The 21,878-nt window shown below is 41.1% G+C and overlaps 1 protein-coding gene across 3 annotated transcripts in view; it reads right to left on the bottom strand.

The window, feature by feature from the left end:
* Window positions 1-4,339: 4,339 nt before the first annotated feature.
* TFAP2D (transcription factor AP-2 delta) overlaps window positions 4,340-21,878 on the bottom strand; it is a 53,363-nt gene continuing 35,824 nt past the window's right edge. For all 3 annotated transcript variants that reach the window (XM_020790622.3, XM_073004099.2, XM_073004093.2), the window contains exons 7-8: window positions 17,141-17,254; window positions 4,340-8,063 (exon numbers count right to left, since the gene is read on the bottom strand). In XM_020790622.3, the coding sequence (XP_020646281.1) occupies window positions 7,844-8,063; window positions 17,141-17,254 (334 nt within the window). In that variant the 3' untranslated portion in view covers window positions 4,340-7,843. The remainder of the gene's footprint in view (window positions 8,064-17,140; window positions 17,255-21,878) is intronic.

Genomic DNA, 21,878 nt, shown 5'->3' with positions numbered 1-21,878 from the left:
ATGAGTCGGCTCCCCCAAATCACTTGTAGATACTCTTGCATGTGTTCCCCTGTTTGTCTCCTGTGTCTACAGCTTTCTTTTAGAATATATTGGGCATGGAAGTACTCTTTATGCAACTCTTTTTTCCTGGTATGTTTTGCATGTTGACAGGGCATAAGGAAAAATGAGGACATTGTAACCCTTCTCCTTTTTCTTTTTCCAGAATCTGCGCTGAGGGTAACATATAAAAGTGACTTATCACTCTGTTCCTAAAAGAGGGATTGTCATGGATCTGAAACATGGCCTACCCTGCTTTAGAGCTTTCCACCAAATGGAAACGCCCATGAACACCTGCAAATGTCTGTACCCAGCCTACTGTTAAAGGCATAACTACCATTAGTTGAAAAGTTGCCAGTTCCATTTGTGATGCTCTAGTCTCCCTAAGGAGCACTTAGCATTTGGTCAGAGAGTTCAAGAGCCACTTACCTACCACCTTTGCACTGGGGCAAGTCCCAAGACCTCAGCAGTGCATAGCGTAAGCCCTTTGAACAAGTCTGACCTTACTTTTACCCAGTACTTTGCAAGTATAGGCACATGGGCTTTGTGATTCCTTAGAACTCACAACAGCTCAGTTAGGTAGGACTCTTAAAGACAGCTAGTTTGTGGCCCTCTCCACCTCCTGGATTCAGCCAGACCCTGCTGTTCGAGAGACCAGTCCTTTCGTAAGGATTTTTATACAGTAATTAATTTTTATTAGAAATATAAGTTTCATAGAATCAATTTATACTGCACAACTTTAGCATAAAGAACATATTCAGAGATCATTACAGTTAAATAAAATTTGCCATTAAAATAATAAACACTATTAACGGTGGGCTAGCCCCACCTCTTTCTTTCTCTTTACTTACATCCTCTCTCAATCAAGTTCCTTTCTCTCCCATCATTATGGAATCGAATCCCAGAACAAAACTGGATCTCCCTTTCTCTCACATAACCCATCATCCATTTTCTATACTCTCTAACTCCTCCCTTTCATATTGACAATTCTGGCTGTTAACCAATTAGCCTCAAGGGGTTGTAACACCTTCGTCCTCCCTTAATTCCCATGAAAGTCCAGGTGTTTTATCACTTCTCCAATTAGCTCAGAATGTTGAGTCTTCCACGGGCCCCTTGATTCGATCTTCAGCTCTATCTCGAACCATGCTGTATCGATCTTCAGAAAAACATTCTCAAAGCGCTTAGAAAAACACATTCCAATGTCTCTCAAATTATCTTCATACAGAACCTGTCTGACTCCATCTTACATTTCTCTGACTACATATCCCATACTACTACAACTCCATCACACTATTCCCTGGCTTATCTGTGAGCATAAAAGTCTCATTTGGAAGCACTATGGAACACGATGTGATATGTAGCTTGCTGTTCGCTGATAGTTCAGGATTTCCAATGCATTGCTCAGCAGCTGACATGAACTGCAGAAATGTTATCCTGAGATAATTAGTAATAAGCATAACTCTAGACTGAGCCTAACGTTCATGGTGTTTGACAGAGACCTCTGGATACAACATTTTGTCTGAAGGGAAGGCAAATGGAACTCTTACCATCCATCAGTTTTCCAGAAGTAGGAATCTGCCTCTCTCTTCTTCCTTTCCCCCTTCCTCCTTCTTCTCTTCCTCCTATTAAAGGCACACAAAATTGCCACCCTTTGCATATGGAGACCAAAATGGTACAAGTTAACTGATTTTTAATAACGCAGCTCAGACATAAAATCTCCTACTAGTACCACCCTTGGAAAAAAAATCTTACTTTTAAATAAATAAATAAAAATCAGAGAATTGGATCATGGATTGAGTTTGTTGTGTCTAGTTTGGTCCTCATACCAGCAGCCCTGTGATGGTGTTGTAGAAAATATGGTTCCCTGTGTTGAGAAGGTGCCTTTGGCTGAAGTAGTCGAAGTGACATCTCCTAAAAGTTCATCTGTAAGGACATTTTGTAAGACATGTCTGTGTATGATTTACTTAGCAGTAAGCCTCCTTGAGCTCAGTGGGGCTTCTGACTAAACACACATTGCAATAGGCAGCAAGCTTTCTGCAGGTGTAGTTTTTAGCTTTTATATGTTTGCCTTTGGTGCATTTAACCTTTGGTGATAGTAGGGTGGCCAGATATGAAGGAAGTCAGGACCGTTGCATCTATAACAGGTAGGTGGGATTCAAAGAAGTAGCGATATCAGTCTGCGCAACCATATCAGACAAGAAACAAAACAAAAGCACAGCAGAATCGCTTGCCATTTTGTCCATTATCTCTAGTTTTATCTGCTTGTGGGGCCGTGTATAAATATGATCATCATATCATTTCACTCTAATGTCTGAGGAAGTGGACATGATCCACGGAAGTTCACATTTCGATGTAACACTTAGTCTTTAAGGTGCCACAATGTTTTCATCTCTTGTGGTGATTTATTGCTTGCTTGCTTGCTTGTTTGATAGGTACGTAGAAGAAGCAGTTTCAGCTGGTGTGCTTTATATCAGCCATTCTGAAAGGGCTCCCTGGTGGCATCCCTGGCATATTTGAGGTGGGGCAGAGATTAAAACATGTGAGATGTTTCTGAAATATAAGTATTTGTGTTGTATCCTTGTTTGATAGTGGGTCCTGGGACATGAGAAGAGCTCCTAAATGGGCCATAGCCAAAAAAAAAAAAAAAAAAAAAAAAGATTGAGAATGGCTGCTTTGCAAGACTATACTTGGTGAGATTCCCCTTTCTGCCTATCTATGCCAGCTACAGAGGGCATAAATGGGCAGAAAAGGGAATTTCACCAAGTATAGCCATACAAAGCAGCCATTCTCAACCTTTTTTTTTCTCGCCATGGCCCATTTAGGAACTTCTACTCTCTGGCCATCCTATGTGGCAGAAGTTCAACAGGGAAATGGGGCTACAGTCATGGGGAAAGCTAGCCTTGTTCAGGGACTTTTTGGGACTTCTTGGGAGTAGTTGAGAGCAAGTCCTTTCTTTTGGAAAAGAGAAGGGCAGCTACTCTGTTTTGTGCTTGCTATTGCAGTTCAGAAATCTCAGAGACTAAAGCTATTTCCATGTGCATAAACCAACATAGATTTTATTGCCGTGACATGTTCACTTAAATGTGGTCATCATCATCATCATCATCATCATCTTGAGAGACGTATGCCTAATGGACAAGTCATCTAAGAAACAGAAGACTCAAGAAGGATGCGCTTCACCACCAAATTATAACTTGTCTCATTGAAATGGAGGGAGAGGGAAGAAACAAGGGCATTTGCCTTGCTTGTGACCAAGTGCTCACTCACATTTTTTAAGTACAATCACAACAACTGCTGTACAGAACAGAATCCATCATACAAAAGAAAAAATAATTGGTTAAAATTACTCTCAGTTCAAGAAACTGACATCTGACCTTTGTCTGATGTGTGACCTGCCCTTCCCATCCTCCCAGACTGCACTTCTACAGAGTTTGTTGACACCACCAAGAGGACAAAGGGCATTAAATGACACTTCCAGGACAACTCCAGTGGGCTTAACTTTCCATACCACCCTCTCCTCTTGCCCCTTTTAATGTAAACTATTGGAGCAGCAAAGTTCCCTCTCTGAAGGTTAAAAGAAATTCATTGGGACGAATTGGCAGCCCTTTCTGATTTGTTATTCTACAGAGCAAAAAAGGTTTTATGGTTTGATCAATTACTGTACATATATATATATATATAATTTTAAAAGTAACTCAAGGCTGCATGAGGTGGTGGGGTTTCAAGATGGCAGGTAAAACACAGGATGCCACCAGGTGAGTGCTTCTAGAAAATAACCATGCCTGTGAGGAAATCTCAGAAGGAAGTTATAAACAGCAGGTGGTATTTACAAAGAGCTTTGAGGCGGAAGAAACTGTACACTGAGTTGGGTGGTTGCATTTTAGAGAATGCCGAGTCAGAGCTGAAATAGTGTTATTTTACACATTGCACAACAGGAAATGGGGTTCACTATCAAATGTGCAGCCAGAAGACCTTCAGGTTGCAGCCTACCTTTAGTTCTGTGACATGTTTTCAAACAGTTGTCTGTTACATCCACTCCTTTTAAGTGTTCATTTAAAAAAAAACATCTGGAATCCAAATGGATACTTACACCAGTGGAAGTCTATTGGTATACATTTCAATGGTGAATCATCATTGGTTAGGAAGCAGAGGGGAGGGCTTGCATTTTTGTGTCAACTGCTGTGCAGTGGGAAAGACAACCACTGACTTTCTAATTATCACTGGTTTGCCTCAGAGATACATATGTGCTGATCAACTTAACATCAGCAGGCATAAATAACACGATCCTGGCCAGTTTGTGAAAGAGGCCCTATGCATGGGTGCTTGCCTGGTTTGAGAAAAGATATCAGGAATCTTTTGATAATAAACTTGCTTACAGTTGAACAGCGGAGGATTGCTGAGCACAGGCAGCTTTTAAGGAACTCAACAGTTCACTCTAGTGAGAGGTGTGAATACGAAGCAGAGGCCAAAATGGTGGTAGAGCCACAATTACGTTTTTGCTGGGATTGAAAATTAAGGAAAGATCCATGATTTTTACCGCCTCCCAGTGCTGTGACCTGTATATTGTGGAACAATTTTCTGTTTTCCCAATTAATTTTGGGTACAGAATCCCAAACATCATCCGTTTTTTAAAAATCTATAGAATTAATGATCTCTCTCTTGAAGATATAGTGCCACCTCTCAATAAAGGCAACCATTGTCGTATCAATTCACCAGTGTTTTCTGTGTCATGACAGGCACACAGGTAATGATGGCTAGAGGGGCCAGATCCTTACTTCTCTTGCCACACACAATTAATCTGAATTTTAAATCTAACAGTGTTACAGTACGCACAATTTGTTCAAATGGCTCCCAGGTCATCCACAACATTTACACAATCAAACATTTAGCACTATCTTAATGACATTACTGTGGATCAGTACTTAGGTATGGAGAGCTCCTGTATAGCATCATTGCTTGGATGGAACCCTGTTGATATCATTTTGGTTTCTCTCTCCCCAAACCTTGTACAAACTGCTGGTACTAAAGCAAGAGACTCACTTTATGGGGAGAGAAGGGCTTAATGTGCTAATATGCTTAAACCATTTTTTTTAAAAAAACAGCTTAGAATAAGCAGAATAAACCATCCCACAACAGGGTGAATATTTGGCACTGCTTAATTGTGAGTCCTCTTTGATAAAACATTGGGAGCTAACTTTTGTTTCTTTAAACGAAACCCTCTACCCTACATCTTACTCACAATTTACTCACATGAGCAAAGAGGAGTCATGATCATGTATGAGTCATCTATGAAATCACAGCTTTGGTGTTACAATGCTAATACAAGCAGAAGTGTCTCAAGGACCAGGGTATTTAAGTCAGGGGTAATGGTATCATCAAAATCAATCCGGTGGGTTGAGAGGTGTGGGTAAGATGCCATCATGTGTTGTTATTTTATACATATAGGCGGCTACCTTGGGGTAGAATGCAACAATGTACAGGAGGGCAGTAATCCATTTGTCTGGCTGCTAATTCTACTTGATCTAACTAAATGTGAAAGACATTACTACAAAGCCTTTCTGCAAAGTTAGAAACCCTGCTTACCTTTCCCAAGGTACCAGTGTTAATCTGTCGCAGGATGTTGGCAAAAGAAGAGGGAAAAGACCCCCAGAGGAATGGCACTATCAGCCTGGACATGGTTTTAGTCGCAAGGCCCTGGCCAGGGCACTAGCTGCAGGTCTTGTTTGGACTGCATGGGCACTGTGGAGGGGGTCACAGAAATAATGGTGCAATCATTGCTGGTGATATATGAAAGAACCCAGCCGGTGCTTGGAATGCAAAGGTGAGGAGCAAAATTATTTGTGCTGTCAGAGAACTCACTGGGCACCTGTACCCAGAGGCCAAGGAGGTTGCCCAATTTCTGTGGTAATGACCATTGTCACTTTTTTCTATATCTTCACTTGGTCTAAGGCTCATGTATAAAATTAAAGGTCATACATTCACACTTCAGTCTCTGAGGGAGTAGATGCTGATATACACAAGCTCACACTGAAATAAATTAATTAGTCTTTCAAGCACTACAATATTTTGGATTTTCCCCCCCTTTTCCTTTTGCTAGCATCCTGTCAACAGATTCTGGATGTGTTTCATCACTCTTTAATGAAAGTTAATGATTTTGCTCTGTATTTTGTAAAGTTATAGGGATAGAAGTACCAAGGAGAAGGAGAATTTGAACAGGAGACAGTTCTTAAGCCAAGGCTACTTCCTGATGCTAAAGCAGAACAAGTAGCGTTCTCTTGCCCCCTGAATGGGCCCAACCCCAAAAGGAACAAGACCTGAGGCTCTGGCTGTCAGGACCACCAAAGAATTGCAATAAATTTAGACCTGTTCTGGCTCACAAAGTATTTTTCTGGAAACTGGAAATAGTTGGGCATTTTGGCCTCAGGCACCACCAACTGGCCATACTGTTCTATACCTGATTTGACTCCCATATATTATAAATGTGTTTTCCTAGAAATATACCGACACAATTAAGATATTATCTGAAGGAAAAGAAAAGAAAGGGAGCATGATCCCACCTGCTTCTGCCTGCTGGATCTTTCCTCACCCCTTAAGCATGCTTAGCATAATGTCTATAACAGGCAAGCCAATGCATGCAAAAACTGTACATGTGTAGGCTCTATTGTGAGCCACAACCCAGACTGTTCAAGGGTTCTTGGCATGCACTCAGAGCAAACATGCATACAGGTTGTGTGCATAGGCTCTTTCAGACATGCCCACAAATGTGTACAGGGTCAGCATAAATAACCCCAGCCCACTCTGTACATGCATCCAAAGAACATGTCCTGATCACTGTGAGTCATGGTCACATTAGTAAATAAGCCTGTGAGGAACAGGAAAGGGGAGATGGAATCACAACAAAACCAAGTCAATACAACAGACCTCTCAAGTCACCTATCTTGACCCAGCAGAGCATATGCAAGGGTATATAGTCTTCTATGGATTCTGCTCTCTTCTAACTAAAGGCAAGAAGGCCATGGTCTCCACTGCATATCCATTTTTAATCAGTGGCATCTTCCCAACAGAAGATTTTTTTTGATGGGCTGTGACCTAATTTTGCTGTGGGCTGAACCATACATTCCCGAGTCTTAAATATTCAGCCCCAATTTCATGATATATGTTATCCTCAAGGTCATCAAGTTCTTCCTTTCCCCCTTCTAGGTATTTTTCCATATTGTCTCTCCAAGGGCAATGGCAAAAAGCACTCTTTCCTGTTTCATCCATTGAATGAGAAGATGGGTGACTCCAGTTTGCCGAGAGCTTCCTACTCCATATGTGGTATTCTCTTAGTCCCTTGTTTCCTGTCCATTTAGAAAAGTGTTTCAGGCCAAGTCCATAACAGGCTAGCATTGTTTTACTTGTTCCATATCTGGAAGCACTAAGAAAAAAGATGCAGGTGTATCACTTGGGGTGATCAAATGTACATACATGCTCTCTCTCTCTCTCTCTCTCTCTCTCTCTCTCTCTCTCTCTCACACACACACACACACACACACACACACACACACACACACACACACACACAGAGTTTAGAAAGAGCAACACATTAAAAAAAGTTTTGTCTTCACATGGTTACTGTACATTGTCGGCCTTCAGGGCACTAGGGTTGGTGAGTTTTTAAGAAGTTTTTCCTGCACTCAGTTTGGTCCACTGAAGCTAAACCACCCTCAATGATAAACAGATATATATATATATAAGTGGATAGCTATATGTTTAAAAAAAAATAACAGCAGCAAGGTTCTCTGGAAATAGATTCTGTTTGATGTAGCTATTCTGTCTTTTCTGTTTTGCCCTCTTTCACAGCAGCCTCTGATGTTTTCCGCAGGGGGGCCTTCTCTGAGTTGGTGTGTCCTTGGCCAGATTCTGCTGCTCCACCATTTTTGTGTGCGGCATGCTTTTCCAAGTAGTTCAGCATTTCACTGAGAACAGTTTGGAAAGTGCTGAGGGCAGCACAGATCGCTGGAGTTCCAAAGCCGTGAGTGATCAAACTGTAAAGCAGAGAGAAAGAGAGATAAATATTGAAGAGTTTATGGCACACAGATTTTCATTTTTTGCTGAAATTGAAGACTTGCCCACTAAAATATTTATTACTGTTGGGCAAGGAAGGGTGGGGGGGGGATCGAGGCCAGATACAACTTCAAAGGTTGATTTTCTGGTTGGAGGGTGAGATTTGAAACATCTGGAGACCAAGTCTTCACAGGGTGTAAACCAGTGTAAGTTCATTCATCACAACAAGGATCCCTGAATGTCACTGGTGCAGAGTGCTGCCATTGAGTTTCCCAATGGGATTGGCTACTAGGATGAGGAGAAATCATCATCAAGTAGATTTCTTTTAAAGCCTCCAAACCACAGCAGTTCTACACACTACAGTTCCTGTGGAAAACAATCATCTCTGCTTCTCCGAGGGCTGAACTATCATATGCAAAGAACATATAGTAAGGGCAATTTCTTAAGAATTAAAAGCTGTCTGAGCAGAATCCCAGAAGCTTTCCTGATCCCCTCTTGGTTGCAAATCAGCTTGCCTTGTTTTGTAATTGCTCACCAGGAATTAAACACCAAGCCAAGTTTACATTCTCATCAGTCAGACACAACTCTGGGAGAGGACTTTGTAGCTGAAAACACTCACATTTTTTTTTCTCTTCATGAGACCTAATTTAAGCTACAGGCTTTTTCTTGACCCCCAGAGAGAAGGCAGCCCATTCCTTGAGAGCCAGGAACTAACTGCACCAATTGTACATGCGACACTCAAGGCAATGCAGCCAACTTTCGAAGACTTGCCTGCTACCACATTTATTTGTTGTGAGCCGCCTTGGTGTTGTGAGCTGCCTTCGGTCCTCTATGGGGAGAAAGATAGCATATAAATAATTTAAATAAAAAAATAAATTCTAGTAGGCGCCCTTCAGTCTCGAGAGACTATAGCAACATGCTCTGAATAGAGGTCTTGGAACAGCATCGAGTGTGGCTGAGGAGGCCAATTCGAGAGTGGCAAGACAAATGCAATCTGTCCCCGTCCAGCTCCCTGATTTTGCTCCTTTCGGGACTGCCTCTATGCCTCGGCCTGCTGAACAAGGGTCTCTTCAAATTGGGTCTCTTCAAATGCTGAACACTAGAAATAAATACATATTCCTTTATTGCATTTGTTCTTCCTGGAAAGATATGTTATTTACTATCAGGAGAGAGCAGAGCCTTCCTCTGCTACTAAGCTCATATCCCTGCTGAATATCTTATTACCCTGATGTCTGGTCAGAGAGGCTGAATTAAGCCAGACTCTCACTCATGCTGGTCAGGCTGGATTTCCTCTCATTCTTGATCAATCTCTTAGTGCAAACAGGCCTGAGGCTTGGTTGCCAAGCTGGAGAGGGATGTTGTGCTCTTGTAAACTGGAAGAGTCAGAGCGCTTGGTTTTAACAGAGCGCATAGATGTAGTGGGCCACATGGACTCTGGTGGAATGGAATGAATTTGTGGGATGTGGTCAAAACCGTAGAGGAAGGATGGAAAAGGCTTACTGGATCAGTGTTGCTCTGGATGCCAAAGGCAGCATAGTGTCAAACAGACTAGAATGGGAAGATTCCTCCACAGAGCCTCTGTGGGTGATAATACCAAACCCTCAAAATTAATTAAGTATGGGGAAAACCCTAGAGTGCCATGACCAAACTGTTCAGGGTGATTTTGAAATGGATGATGGTGATGTCAGGGAGGCATTCAAAATAGGGAGTGTTGTGATAGTCAGTGACTTGAACTAACCATACCTTCACTAGATAAATATGTGTTCTGGGCATGGCATAGAGGCAAAGTTTCTAGAAAGCATCCCCTCACCCCCAGTTACAGCCCAATGCTATGTTGTAAAACATGGAACTGAGCAGAAGAAAGGTAGACAACATTCAAAAGACTGCCTAGGGGGAAGAGGCTCAATGAGGAAAACAAAAAGGAAAATAGACTTCCACAAATTGAATGATGTAGTCATACTAAGAATACTATATACAGTTCTACTCAGCACACCTCAAGACGGATAGTGCAGCTCCAGGGCTTGGAAGCAGTCACAATGTTACTTGTAATTAGTTACTTTGAGGTAATGTAATTAATGTTTACAAAATTACTTTCTAGGTGTAACAAACATCCAAGCTTCTTTGAAATGTTAGTTTTTAAGGGCATGCTAAGGGGCTTTTTCAGGAGATTTGTTCAGGATGTATGTCATTCTCTTATCAATCCTTAGTGGCAAGAGAAGTATCCTTTGATTTTATCATTTCATATTGCCAATATGCAATAACAGAATTGGCCATTAGAGGGAAACGGAGAGTATTTATCTGTATTGTTCTCGCCTGCTGGGAAGGAAAACCAAAAGAACACACAATGCAAGAAATTACTTGAATGATTGGAGCAAAGATAATGACAACGTGACCAACAAGCTCTGTGACATTCCAACATCTGTGCAGACCGGGAAAAGGTGCTGAAAAAACAACAACCCCAAAATAATGAATATCAGTCAAAAATATTAAAAAATAAAGAAGACAAATATGTTGTGGTACCTTAAAGATTAACTGCTATATTTTAATATGAGCTTACGTAGACAAGTTAGTCTTTAAGATGCCACAGCATTTTTGTTTTCTTTATTTTTTTATTTTTATTTTTTTATTTTATTTATTTATTTATTTATTTATTTATTTATTTATTTATTTATTTATTTATTTATTTATTTATTTTGCTTGCTATGCTAACACAAACTGGCACAGCTACATCTTCTAAAAAAACGCCACACAACAAAATGATGAAGGGGCTAGAATAACTTTCCTGTGAAGAAGGGCTTATAATGTTTGAGATTCTTTAATTCAGAAAAAAATGTGAATTATTTTAGACATGACAGAGATCGTAAGATTATGCATGTTGTGGAGAAAATAGACACCCAAACTTTTTCTGTGATACTGTGCTTGCATTCTGGCTGCGAGTGCTGCATTTTCTTGTAGTGTTTCCCTTCACCAAAATGGGAATAAAACATAGGATTCTCACATTCAGTGCGTCAATTTGGAAGTCGTGTTTTATTTTTATGTGACTGAGAGAAAAAAGTGGCTGGAGTCTGGTTCCTGTCATGCAGATTGCCCATTCTATTTAGGTGCCATCTAGTGATTTGTGTAGGAACTGGATAGCAATAGGTTTGGAGTAGAGATGGGCACAAACCAAGCTACCAAAACAAATAAACAAATGAAAAACGAAACCCACCCACAAACTGGGCTGGTTTGTGATTCAGTTTGTGGTTTGGTTTGTGCAAGTCGTTTTGCCAAAACAAAACACTGACCTTTTTTTTCCCACTCAGCGCTTCATTTTTTTGTTTCAGCAACATGGATGCCCTCTGCCCCTTCCCGCTGCCCCTGTTGCCTCCCTACTTGGTCCTGGCTCCTCGTCTTCCTCCTCCTCCACTGTTGCCATCTTCGGAGAGCGTGGGCTGGCTTCCCTTTCAAGAGCTGGGCCTGCTGTCTCTGCACAGGTGCTGGCTTTTCAGCTGATAAGTGTGCACATCTGTAGGGACAGCTGGTCAGGCTCCTGAAAGGGAAGCCAGGCCACAGTCTCTGAAGATGGAGGCAGTGGAGGAAGAAGAGGAGGAGGTGGCAGGACCAGGTAGCGGGGCAATGGGGGCAGCGGGAAGGGGCTGGACAAGCAGCAGGAGGGGTGGAGGTGTTAGGTTCCCCTCCCCCCCAGGCACAAACCAGAAACGCAAATTGTGAACTGGTCCATTTTTCCAGTCTTCAGGGGTGGTTTGTAGCTAGCCATGAACCATAAACCACCCCAATGCATCATTTTTCTGGTTTGTGCCCATCTCTAGTTTGGAGCTGAATAAAGCACATCAAGCTGTGCAATTTCCTCAGCAGACTGAGGAAGAGAGACTTCTTTTCCGCTCATTCACTGCTTGGTTATGGGAGGGAGAACATGGGACACGTGTCTCTGCAGTAACCAAAGAGCTGTCTCCTTAAACATGACAACTCTAGAAAGATGTATACGTTTGTTTAAGCAGCAGACGTCGGTACCACAGTTCCAGGTCAGACCCATCCCCAGAGCATGGAAGCAATTAGTTCTTAATACCTAATCTACTTACAAAGGGGTAGATTTGATTTCAATCAAATCAATTTAAATCATGATTTAAATCTCTTCAGAGTGGATAAAAATCAATAATTTAATTTTATAAGTCTATTTTTTTAAAAAAAAGTCTGATTTAAACAAAACATCCAATTTAAATTTTAAAATTCTACATTTTAAAAAATCATTAATTCCCCCCCCCCCCAGCAATTCCAACCTGGCTTGCAATGAATTCCTTTTTCCAGTAAGAGAGTAACTATAGGTGACATAATAATTTACTGGCTAGCTCAGTACTGTAGGGAGCTGGCTGCAGAGCCAGTGGTTGGGAGTTGAATTCCCCGCTGTGCCTCTTTGGCAATTCTGGACTCAATGATCCATAGCGTCCCTTCCAACTCTGCAGTTCAAAGATGGTGATGATGGTGTGTTCCAGGCATGACACAGAGGCAAAGTAGTTAGTTACCTGTACTGTTCTCTCTCTTTTCTAAATAACTCTTTGTTTTCCCAAGCCCAGTGCATCATGGAGAGGAGAAGTGAGGTGAGGCAAAGAGGATGCTTGGCAGTGGGAGCAGAGACTCCATGAACAGTGTGAAAAATGAATAAGCAGGAGCACAGCATGCACTGTGCCGAGAAGCCAGGCTGGTCCCCTTCTTCTCGCCCTTCCGTCATTGGACAAGGAGCTTCCTCTTCAGGCAGGCCTTTAAGCAGTAAGTTATCTCAAGAAGGCTGGTTTTAACTTACAGGTTCTAAATGCTTTGGAATGTTTTTTTATACTTGATTTCTTAAATTTTAATGTATGTTGAATGTTTTAAAAATGTAATATTTATACAGTGTTTAAAAATTTCTTATTTTATCTGTTGTGAGCCGCCTTGTGTCCCCTTTAAAGTAAATAATAATAATAATAATAATAATAATAATAATAATAATAATAATAATAATAATAATAATAATAATAATAATAATAATAATAATAATAATAATAATAATAATAATAATAATAATAATAATAATAATAATAATAATAATAATAATGGCTGAGCTGAACCTGCAAGAAGGAGAGGTACTTGTCTGAGGGGTTGTGGTAGTAGTGATAGTGTGGTGACAACTGTGGCAAGGGGTCATGTGGCGACAGCCACAGACTTCCCTGCTCATATGTGCAGGTATTATGTGCCCTGATTTTATCAAAGAACCCTTGCAGATTTCTTTCTTTCTTTCTTTCTTTCTTTTCGGGGTCAGGGATTACAAATTCCAAGCAGGTCTGGCTCAGAAAAAAGACAGTGGTTTCTTAGATTCCTCCTTCCCTCATATGCATTGGGGTTCAGCTCCATCCACTTTTGAGGCTGCAGATGTTTTCATGCTGTTTTTGAAAGAGGCAATCCCGTTCATGCTTAATGAAGGGACTGCTGTGCAAAAGAGATGAAAAAGAAAGAGGTACCATCTCAAGGAACCAAAAACAAAAACAATTTTTTAAAAAAAAAAATCTACACCCCCAGGAGCGACAAAAGCATGGGAGGCAACCTTAGTTTTCAAGGTGTCACAAGGCTTTATTATGTCTAGCAATATAAAGAAGCTATATTTCCTTAAGCAAAAGGAGAACACACCGGGAGACGCAGGCTTGAATGAGTTCTTATGACAACAGTCCCTCAGTAGGTAGGCCTGCTAGGCGGCTGCATGGGGGCATCAAGCAGAACTATTTTGAAAGAGGTTGCTGGTGGCAGCGGCTCTGCCGTCCTCCCTTAGGAGCGCACTTCCTTTGCTAGCCATGCTTCGCAGAAGGAATTTTAGAATGGCACTGGCAGTCTCGTGAATGGTAGGAACAAGTCACTTAGCTCATTAAAATAGTATCAATAATAAAGTGAATTAATATGTTGCAGATAAGGAAGTGAATGCAACGGAGGTGGCAACATTTATAGAACCTGGTGAAGTGGTTCTGAGATCTTTGGGGCTGGTGAAAGGTGGGGCTGGTAGGACCCAGAACCCAAGCTTTTCTGTCATGATGTTTCCCTGGCAGTTTAGCATTTGCCATCATGCCTAGAAGCTCTATGGAAGGGAAACTGCTGTTGAGATTTTTTTTTTTTTTTGGAAAAAAATATTTTAAAATTACTTTTTTCCCCCACATAGATGAAAACAGCCAAATAGACTGCAGCACTTGGATTCTCCTTTGGCAGCAAACACCAAGGTCTCTCACCCCTCCACCTCACCCCTCCACCCTCAGGCTGACACACAACTCAGTCTTACTTTGAAGGAAATACCTTCATTCTCTGTGGGAGGAAGGAGGAGGAGGAGGAGGTGCCATCTGTCTCTCTCCAGTTTCCAACCGTGGCCAAATTTGTATCCTTCCAGTGGCAGAAGTTGCAATCAAATATTTATAACCTGCTGTGCCTGACTGATGCGACTCCAAGACAGTGAAGTTCTTCTGCTACGCCCTGCTCCTTATGAACAGCAGCTCTCACACTCTCAGGTGATCTCTAGGACCTCAAAAGGATCGACCAGCAACCAACATATATAAACTGAAACTAAAATTATGATGTTCATTTCATTCACCAAAATGAGTTCAAGGTGCTAATTAAAAAGCAAAGTGGCTGAAAGGACCAAGGTGTACTCCTGAGCCATTAGATTCTTCACAGAAAGGGACCCAAGAGATTCGTTCCTGAGAATAATCTGAGATGATCCAATACAGCCTCTGAATTCATGGTGGGCAGCGGAGGCCTTTAGTTCTGACAGTGTCCAGAGATCTCTGCTAATGCAGAGTTTTACTACCTGTGGAAACGTGTGCAGGGAGAAGGTATTCTCTGTGCTTAGGATTCTCTGTTTTGGATATCTCTGTGGCCCCATTTGTCCTTTGCACAAACAATGCACAGAATGGTCTACTCTGTTTCTAATGCCAGTTTGTGGATTACGTGGTCATTGGCACAACTCATATATATTTCTTTTTTTAAGAAGGATGTTGTTGTTTTTCTAGAAAATTGACATTGGGTGATGAACAGGTCATTGAGAGGATTGAGGACCTTTAGCTATGCCCAATAGTGCCTTCTGCTCCTCCTGTGCTATTCTTAGCCACCCATATCATTACTATGTGGAAAGATTCTGTCATATGTAAAAGTTCTGTGATAGTTTTACTGGCTGGCAGCTATGTTTTTTGTTGGTTCTGCAGGGAAAAAAATGTAGCAGTATAATAATTGTGGAAATTGCCATATTAGCACAAGGTGGAAAGTATCTATGAACTGCTTGCTTTTTCAGCAAAATCTCAGCACATCTGGAATCTATTAATTAGCCAATTCAAAGAATCCCATTGTCATTATGAACCTAAACAGATGTATCTACTTCATAAAGCAGTCCTTCTATACAATGACACTGGTAATACTGACACCCAGGAATGTCTAGTTGACTATGTCCCATGTTGGCATCGCCTCAAACAGACGTGTGATTCTTTCTGAGACAATGCTCATCTAGCTGCAGTGTTTGAAATGTAACCTAGCACTGCCTCCTTTCCTGTTTTTATCTGCTGTACTGTGCAAAAATTTGACTTCTTTGTTCAACTTGCCAGTAGAACAGCAGAAGAAAACCTTCTGCTTCTCTTTAGATCCACCAGAGGGCACTTCACAGTTTACGGTCAGTGAAGGGAGCATCTCGGCATTGAAAACCTGATCTGGGAAAATTCAAAGCATGCCTTTCTATTGTATCTCGCCCTTTGTTTGTTTGTGATTATTGTTTGTTTCTTCAAATTTCATATTAAAATGTTCTGTCACATTTGAACAGAGAATTATTTTATCAAGGGTGCAAGCAAATCATGTATTTAATTGTTTTAGAAGAGATAGCTATGTTAGTCTGTGCAAGCATGTCAGGCGAAATACAAAGAAACAAAACAAAAAGACAAAAAAACATGTGGTACCTTAAAGGCTATTGCATTTTAATGTAAGCTTTTGTGGACACGTCTACTTCATCAGACATGAAGAAAAAAAATGAAATGTAGATGAATTGCTCCATGTAACCAATGAATATTTAGAATGTGAAACTGATATTTCATTTACATTTCATTCCATTTCATTCTGTCTCTTAATGTTTGACGAAGAGGACATGCCCAAGAAAGCTTACATTAAAATATTATATGCTAGTCTTTAAGGTGCAACGTGTTTTTGTCTTTTTGTTTTGTTTTGTTTCTTCGGATTTTGCCTGACATGTATTTAATGAAAGGTTTAAGCAACTGTTCATTAATTTCAAACAGGTATATCCAGCCTACCCTCTAGAAATGCTCAAGGCATCTCCAAACAGTAAGTTAAAAGAAAAACAGCAACACAAAATTGTCAAAGTGGCAGAAAACAAATACAAAGTAGTGAGTAAAATAACTGGGCATCGACCGACAATTATAAAACAAAAACAGCAAACAAAGTAACATCTCAATGCAGCATGATGAAAATAGATTGGTATAGGAGCTCAAAAGTCATTCACGCTCCTAAACAGGAGGGAGGGCAAGATGAATGTGCCATCGGAACATTCCAGAGTCTGGATGTAGGGTTTAAAAAAAGAAAGAAAGAAAGGGTAAAAAAAAAATCATTCCCAGTCTGATTCTTCTACCAGAAGGACCCAATAGGTCCATTCTTGCGGCTTCTCCTGGTTTCAGAGAGGTGTGCATTCCCTGGGGAATCCCACAAAGGTCAGACTCCAGGAAACTTCTCCATCTTGGGAAGCGATGAGCTTTTGGAGGTGCAGTAATGGTCTACGAGAAATAAACCTGACTCTGCAGCCTAAATGTTCTGAAGCTCAAATACCCTCCCTTGATGCTCTCTGTGCCATTCCTCTCCCATGACACAGAGGAATGAAAATACCTTAATCTGTAGCTTTAACAGTTCCTGGTCTTAATGCCGCGTGTCCTAGCATAAGGAGCTATGCTTTCAGCTTTTGTTAGGGAAGTACATAGACCTCTAAAATGTTCACAAACATCTCCAAAATTCCAAGTGATTTTAATAGATGTGTTCCACAGATGAGCTCCACAGGCCATACCTGAAATGCGTTAAATGTCTCTGGATGTCAAGGTCTAATATTGGAGTAGGTCTTGAGGATCCAAGAGGTGATCTGTCTTGGCTTAGCAGGTCCTGGAATTCTTTACATATTTGCCTAGGATCAGAATGGATACACAATTATCAAGAGCTTGTACCAAATCTGTTAAGAAAATAATCTTTCCCATCGTATCATGTATTATAATTATTCACCTCTAATATTTTTTTAAAAAATTCTGACTGAAGTCATTCATGCAACTGTGGAGGAAAGAGTACTGCTGACAGCTATCCATGGGAAAAAACATTTAAATGCCCTAAGTTTTCATTCCAGAACTTGGAAAGTTACTTTCAAAAATAACCCAGACAAGACGGAGGTCCTGCGGGTGGGTGGCCCCTCCATCGGTGGTTTGGTAAACTCCCTCTGTTTTGGGGGGTGTGTGACTCTCACAGTGAAGAGAAAGGTTTGGAGCTTGGGGGTTCATCTGGATCCAGCGCTCACCATGGAAACCCAGGTAGCATCAGTGGTCTGCTCTGCCTACTTCCACCATTGGCAGATTGCCCAGCTGCGTCCCTATCTTGATGTTGCTGTGCTCACCATTTTGGTCCATGCACTTGTAGTCTCCAGATTAGACTACCGTAATGCGCTCTAAGTGGGGCTGCCTTTGAAACCGATGCAGAAGTTTCAAATGGTGCAGAATGCGGCGGCTGGACTCCTCACTGGGGTGAAAAAATAACAGCATATTTCCCCCACTCTGGCTGCCTTGCATTGGTTGCCCATTCATTTTTGCATTGATTTCAAAGTGTTAATGATGACATATAAAGCCCTAAACAGTTTAGGACCTCGATATCTAGTGCAACGCCTCCTTCCACCTAGATCCACCTGACTCACTCATTCTGGCCAGGAAGGGCGGCTGAGGGGCCCAATGCCGAGGGAGGCCCGTAGAGAAAGAACAAGAAACCAGGCCTTCTCAGCAGTGGCCCCTCGCCTCTGGAACAGTCTGCCCCCAGAGATCTGTCTGGCTCCCTCACTGGGTGTTTTTAAGAGCAAACATAAGACCTGGCTCTTTAGGCAGGCTTTCCCTCCTGTCATCACCTGATTATTTTCCCATCTTGAACTATATTATTACTGTTGCTTTTTATTTTATTATATTGTTTTTATTTTATCTATTATTGTTAGCCGCCCAGAGTAGACTTTGGTCTAGATGGTCAGGTTATAAATTTAATAAAATAAATAAATAAGTTACATTTGTAACTCCAAAGTCCTGGCTGTTATTGTAACAATATTAAACTAAACCGTAAGTAAGTCTCAGGTGTGCCATTCTAGATCAGTCATTCAACTGGAAGGTTACTGGAAGGTTGTGGACTCTCCTGGGTGAAGGCTACAAACAGAGCTTATACAGCTATCTGCCAGGGATGCTTTGATCTGCAGATTCCTGCAGATTGGCAGGGAGGTGGACTAGATGATCTCTGAGTCCCTCCAAGTTCTACAGTTCAGTGATTCTACAATTCAAAGTCATTCATGCTTAACAGGAGGTGGAGAAGAAAAAAGAGAGGAACAAAAGAGCTTAAAAGACAGATGGCGCAAGTCCTGTTCCTTTGCTTTCTGTAATACACATGAGATCGCAACACCATAAAATATAAAAGACACACCAAGTCTCTTGCTTCTTTCTTTTACAAGCGAACCTGTGTGAAAAATGTATGAATGGCACCTTGATGAAAATTCAGTGGGGCCACTGGAGATCAGATGATCCAAGAGGTCGACCTCTGATTTACTCTTCATATTGATAATTGCACCACATTCTTTAGTGCACGTACACGCAGACATACACATTTATGTGTACTGTACTCCCAAACATACCCAGTCTTAATCCAGTGGTAATGAGCAAGCACTGGCTATGTGCAGAGGCTGATTTTAAGGTTATTAAGGTCTTCATAAGCACTCCAGTCTGCCCCTGCCTTCCTGTTCTCTTTCTCTCTCTCTCTCTTTCTTACTCGCTCACTAGTTCTGTGAACGTGAACTTATTGTGACCCTTCTCAGGGTTTTCTAGGTATGAATAACTCAGAAGTGGTTTACCATTCCCTTTTTCTCTAGCTTGCCTAAGGCCACACAGGCTAGCTGTTATCCAGGGGGGCGCGATGGGGAATCACTATCCAGACAGCTGTCTATAGATACATGTACACATACACACTTATATGCAGCTATTATATGCCCATACACATGCAGTTTTGGTTGGTTTAATCTAAACATGGGCAATATCAACAAATGAATCCATTGGACAAAATCCCATTTGTTTATACAGCTCTATAAGAGCAACTGTACAGGTAATGAGCATAAATTCCCTAGCTGTCCACTATACACTGGATCTTCCTATAGTTTTACAGTCAATTATGGGGCCACTCATGTGACTAGGGGCATGTCCAGAACCCTAAGAAACCATGTGCAGGATTGTTCTTGTGCACAGTTTTTCTTCAGTTGGTTTTTGGCCAGCATGCCAAGATTTTTGTGCTTGGAAAGTGATTGTGTGCATAGTCCAAGCATGACTTTTTGTGCAGTTCAGATAGCAGGCCCTGCAGAAATCTAAGCCAGAGAAAAAAATTTTCATTACAGTTTCTTAGTTCCAGTGTGTTTCCAGTGCAGGATTTCAAACATGGCTTTCAAAAGCTGAAATGGTCCATGTGCGCATTCTTCATTTCATTCTGTGCTCAGTGTCCTTAATACTAAACACTTCAAAAAACAAACAGCCCAACTCCAGATTAAGGGCATCTCGGCAGAGCACTTTCTTCCTCCTCTTTTGCTCCTTTGCACGTGTTGCTCCCTCATTGCACTAGAAAAGAAACCATTTTCAAAATAGGTAGGGTGGAAACTGCTTTAAAATGAAAACAGAGGATGTTCTTTATTATTATTCCAGCCTTTATAACATGAGAGCTTAGCTGTGAAAAGCTGTAATGAAAAATCACCAGAATGTGTAAACCTAAAGTAATTTGTTTGGGTTTTTTTTTAATTATTATTCTCGTTCTTCTTGTGGGAAGCCCCATCAGTCTTGTCAGGAAGGGGTCACTTTGAAACAGTGTGCCCTGTGTGCATGCAGATACAGGGAGAGGTCTTCCCTTGTCTTAGGTAAACGTTTTAAGATTCCATTTGGCCTTTAGAATCTAGGCAGCATAATTGTTTTTATGGCTCCTTTGGGGCTGCATGAGTCTCTCTGCCTCTGGTATATTTGTGCATTTCAGAACTTCTGATGGCAATGATTGTGTGTGTGTGGCCTAATAAAAGTGGAGGCTCATTGCCTTCCATTTTAAGCCAGGTATGTGATTTTTGGACCACTGCATGCTGATATCGCCAAAGGGGACTCTTTGAAGGTGGGAGACACATCAAGTAGGAACAAGGTTCCCTTTTCAAGGAAACAGAAAGCCTGGTACTTTCATTGACGCTTTTGATGCCGTAGACATGATTTGTGGCCACCTGAATCTTGTCACCAGGTTTCATGTCATGGCCGCTGAGAATGTCAAAGAGGCGTCAGGGAGGAACTCAGAAGCCCATCTAGCTCAGAAAGCTCATTCACTGCACTTCAATGGCAGTTAATATTTGTGTACAATACAGATAGTCTGGCTGATTTTTTAAAAATGGGTCCAGAGCAGAACTTGAACATGAGTAGGTACAAATAACTAGTTATTCAGAATATATCCTTTCCCCTGACAATGAAAGTATAAGTTGCTTTAGGATGGTAACTTAATGAGAAGTTGCTACTTTTTAGGGCATCCCTGTAACATTTTAGTTATTTTTATAACTACAGACGTTTGGTCTCACTATACTGTGGACAAGGCATAAGCCATATTTCAAGTGTTGACTGCTTCTGCTGCCTGTACACTGTTGTGGGTGTTGAGGCAGAGATAAGATGGAAGGAACAAGCATCTGTTTTGTGCCACATGTGAGATTGTAGCATTCTTGTTTTTTAAGTAATTAAAAGGAGTAATGTAGTCATTTCTGAGAAGCAAAAAACAGAAAAACAAACAGTTTGTTTCCAAAAACGTCTGTATAATGGCTGCTGATTACGTTTTTGTGGTAGTCAGTCTGGTGTTGTGGACAGCATGATGGACTAGGACTCTGAAGATCAGGGTCTGAATCTCAGCTCAGACATGGAAAGTGACTGGGGAACTGAAACTGGTAAAGATGCTCCTCAAATATGTAACTTACTTTGAAGGCCCTATTAGGGTCACTCTAAGTCGGTTCCAACTTGGCAGCATATAATTAAATTACTGCTTTTTAGGAGAAGCATAACTACAATTAATTATCTTTAAAAGGAATTTTCAAAACTTTCAAGTAGAATGCTTTGTCAACACTGGCAATAAAATCCTGTTGCTTAGAGTAGGCCCACTGAATTAATGGAACTTCCAAAGGAGTTGACTCACCAAATCCCCACATTAATAACAAGCATATAATTCTGGAGCTCCCGGCAAGAACTTGATGCCCAGCCTTGAAGATGATTTGTCGTCAAAAGCCTTCTGTTTGTTTTGATTTTCTTTGTTTTATATTCTTAATTGTTGATTAAAGGATTAAATTCTAAATGGTTGATTGTCACCTAGTCCTGCATTCAAATCCTCACTGATATTCAGTGGGCTACCTCTAGTGGTAACTTACTACACTAAGCAAGAGGATTTCAGTCAATGATTTTCTAGGGTTCTAGTCTGCAAGGAGCTCTCTCTTTCAGACTTGTCATCCACCATTCATAAAGGGTGATGAA

The sequence above is a fragment of the Pogona vitticeps genome, chromosome 1 (genome assembly GCF_051106095.1).
Source record: "Pogona vitticeps strain Pit_001003342236 chromosome 1, PviZW2.1, whole genome shotgun sequence".
Lineage (NCBI taxonomy): Eukaryota > Metazoa > Chordata > Lepidosauria > Squamata > Agamidae > Pogona > Pogona vitticeps.
This window is presented reverse-complemented; position numbering and strand designations above follow the sequence as displayed.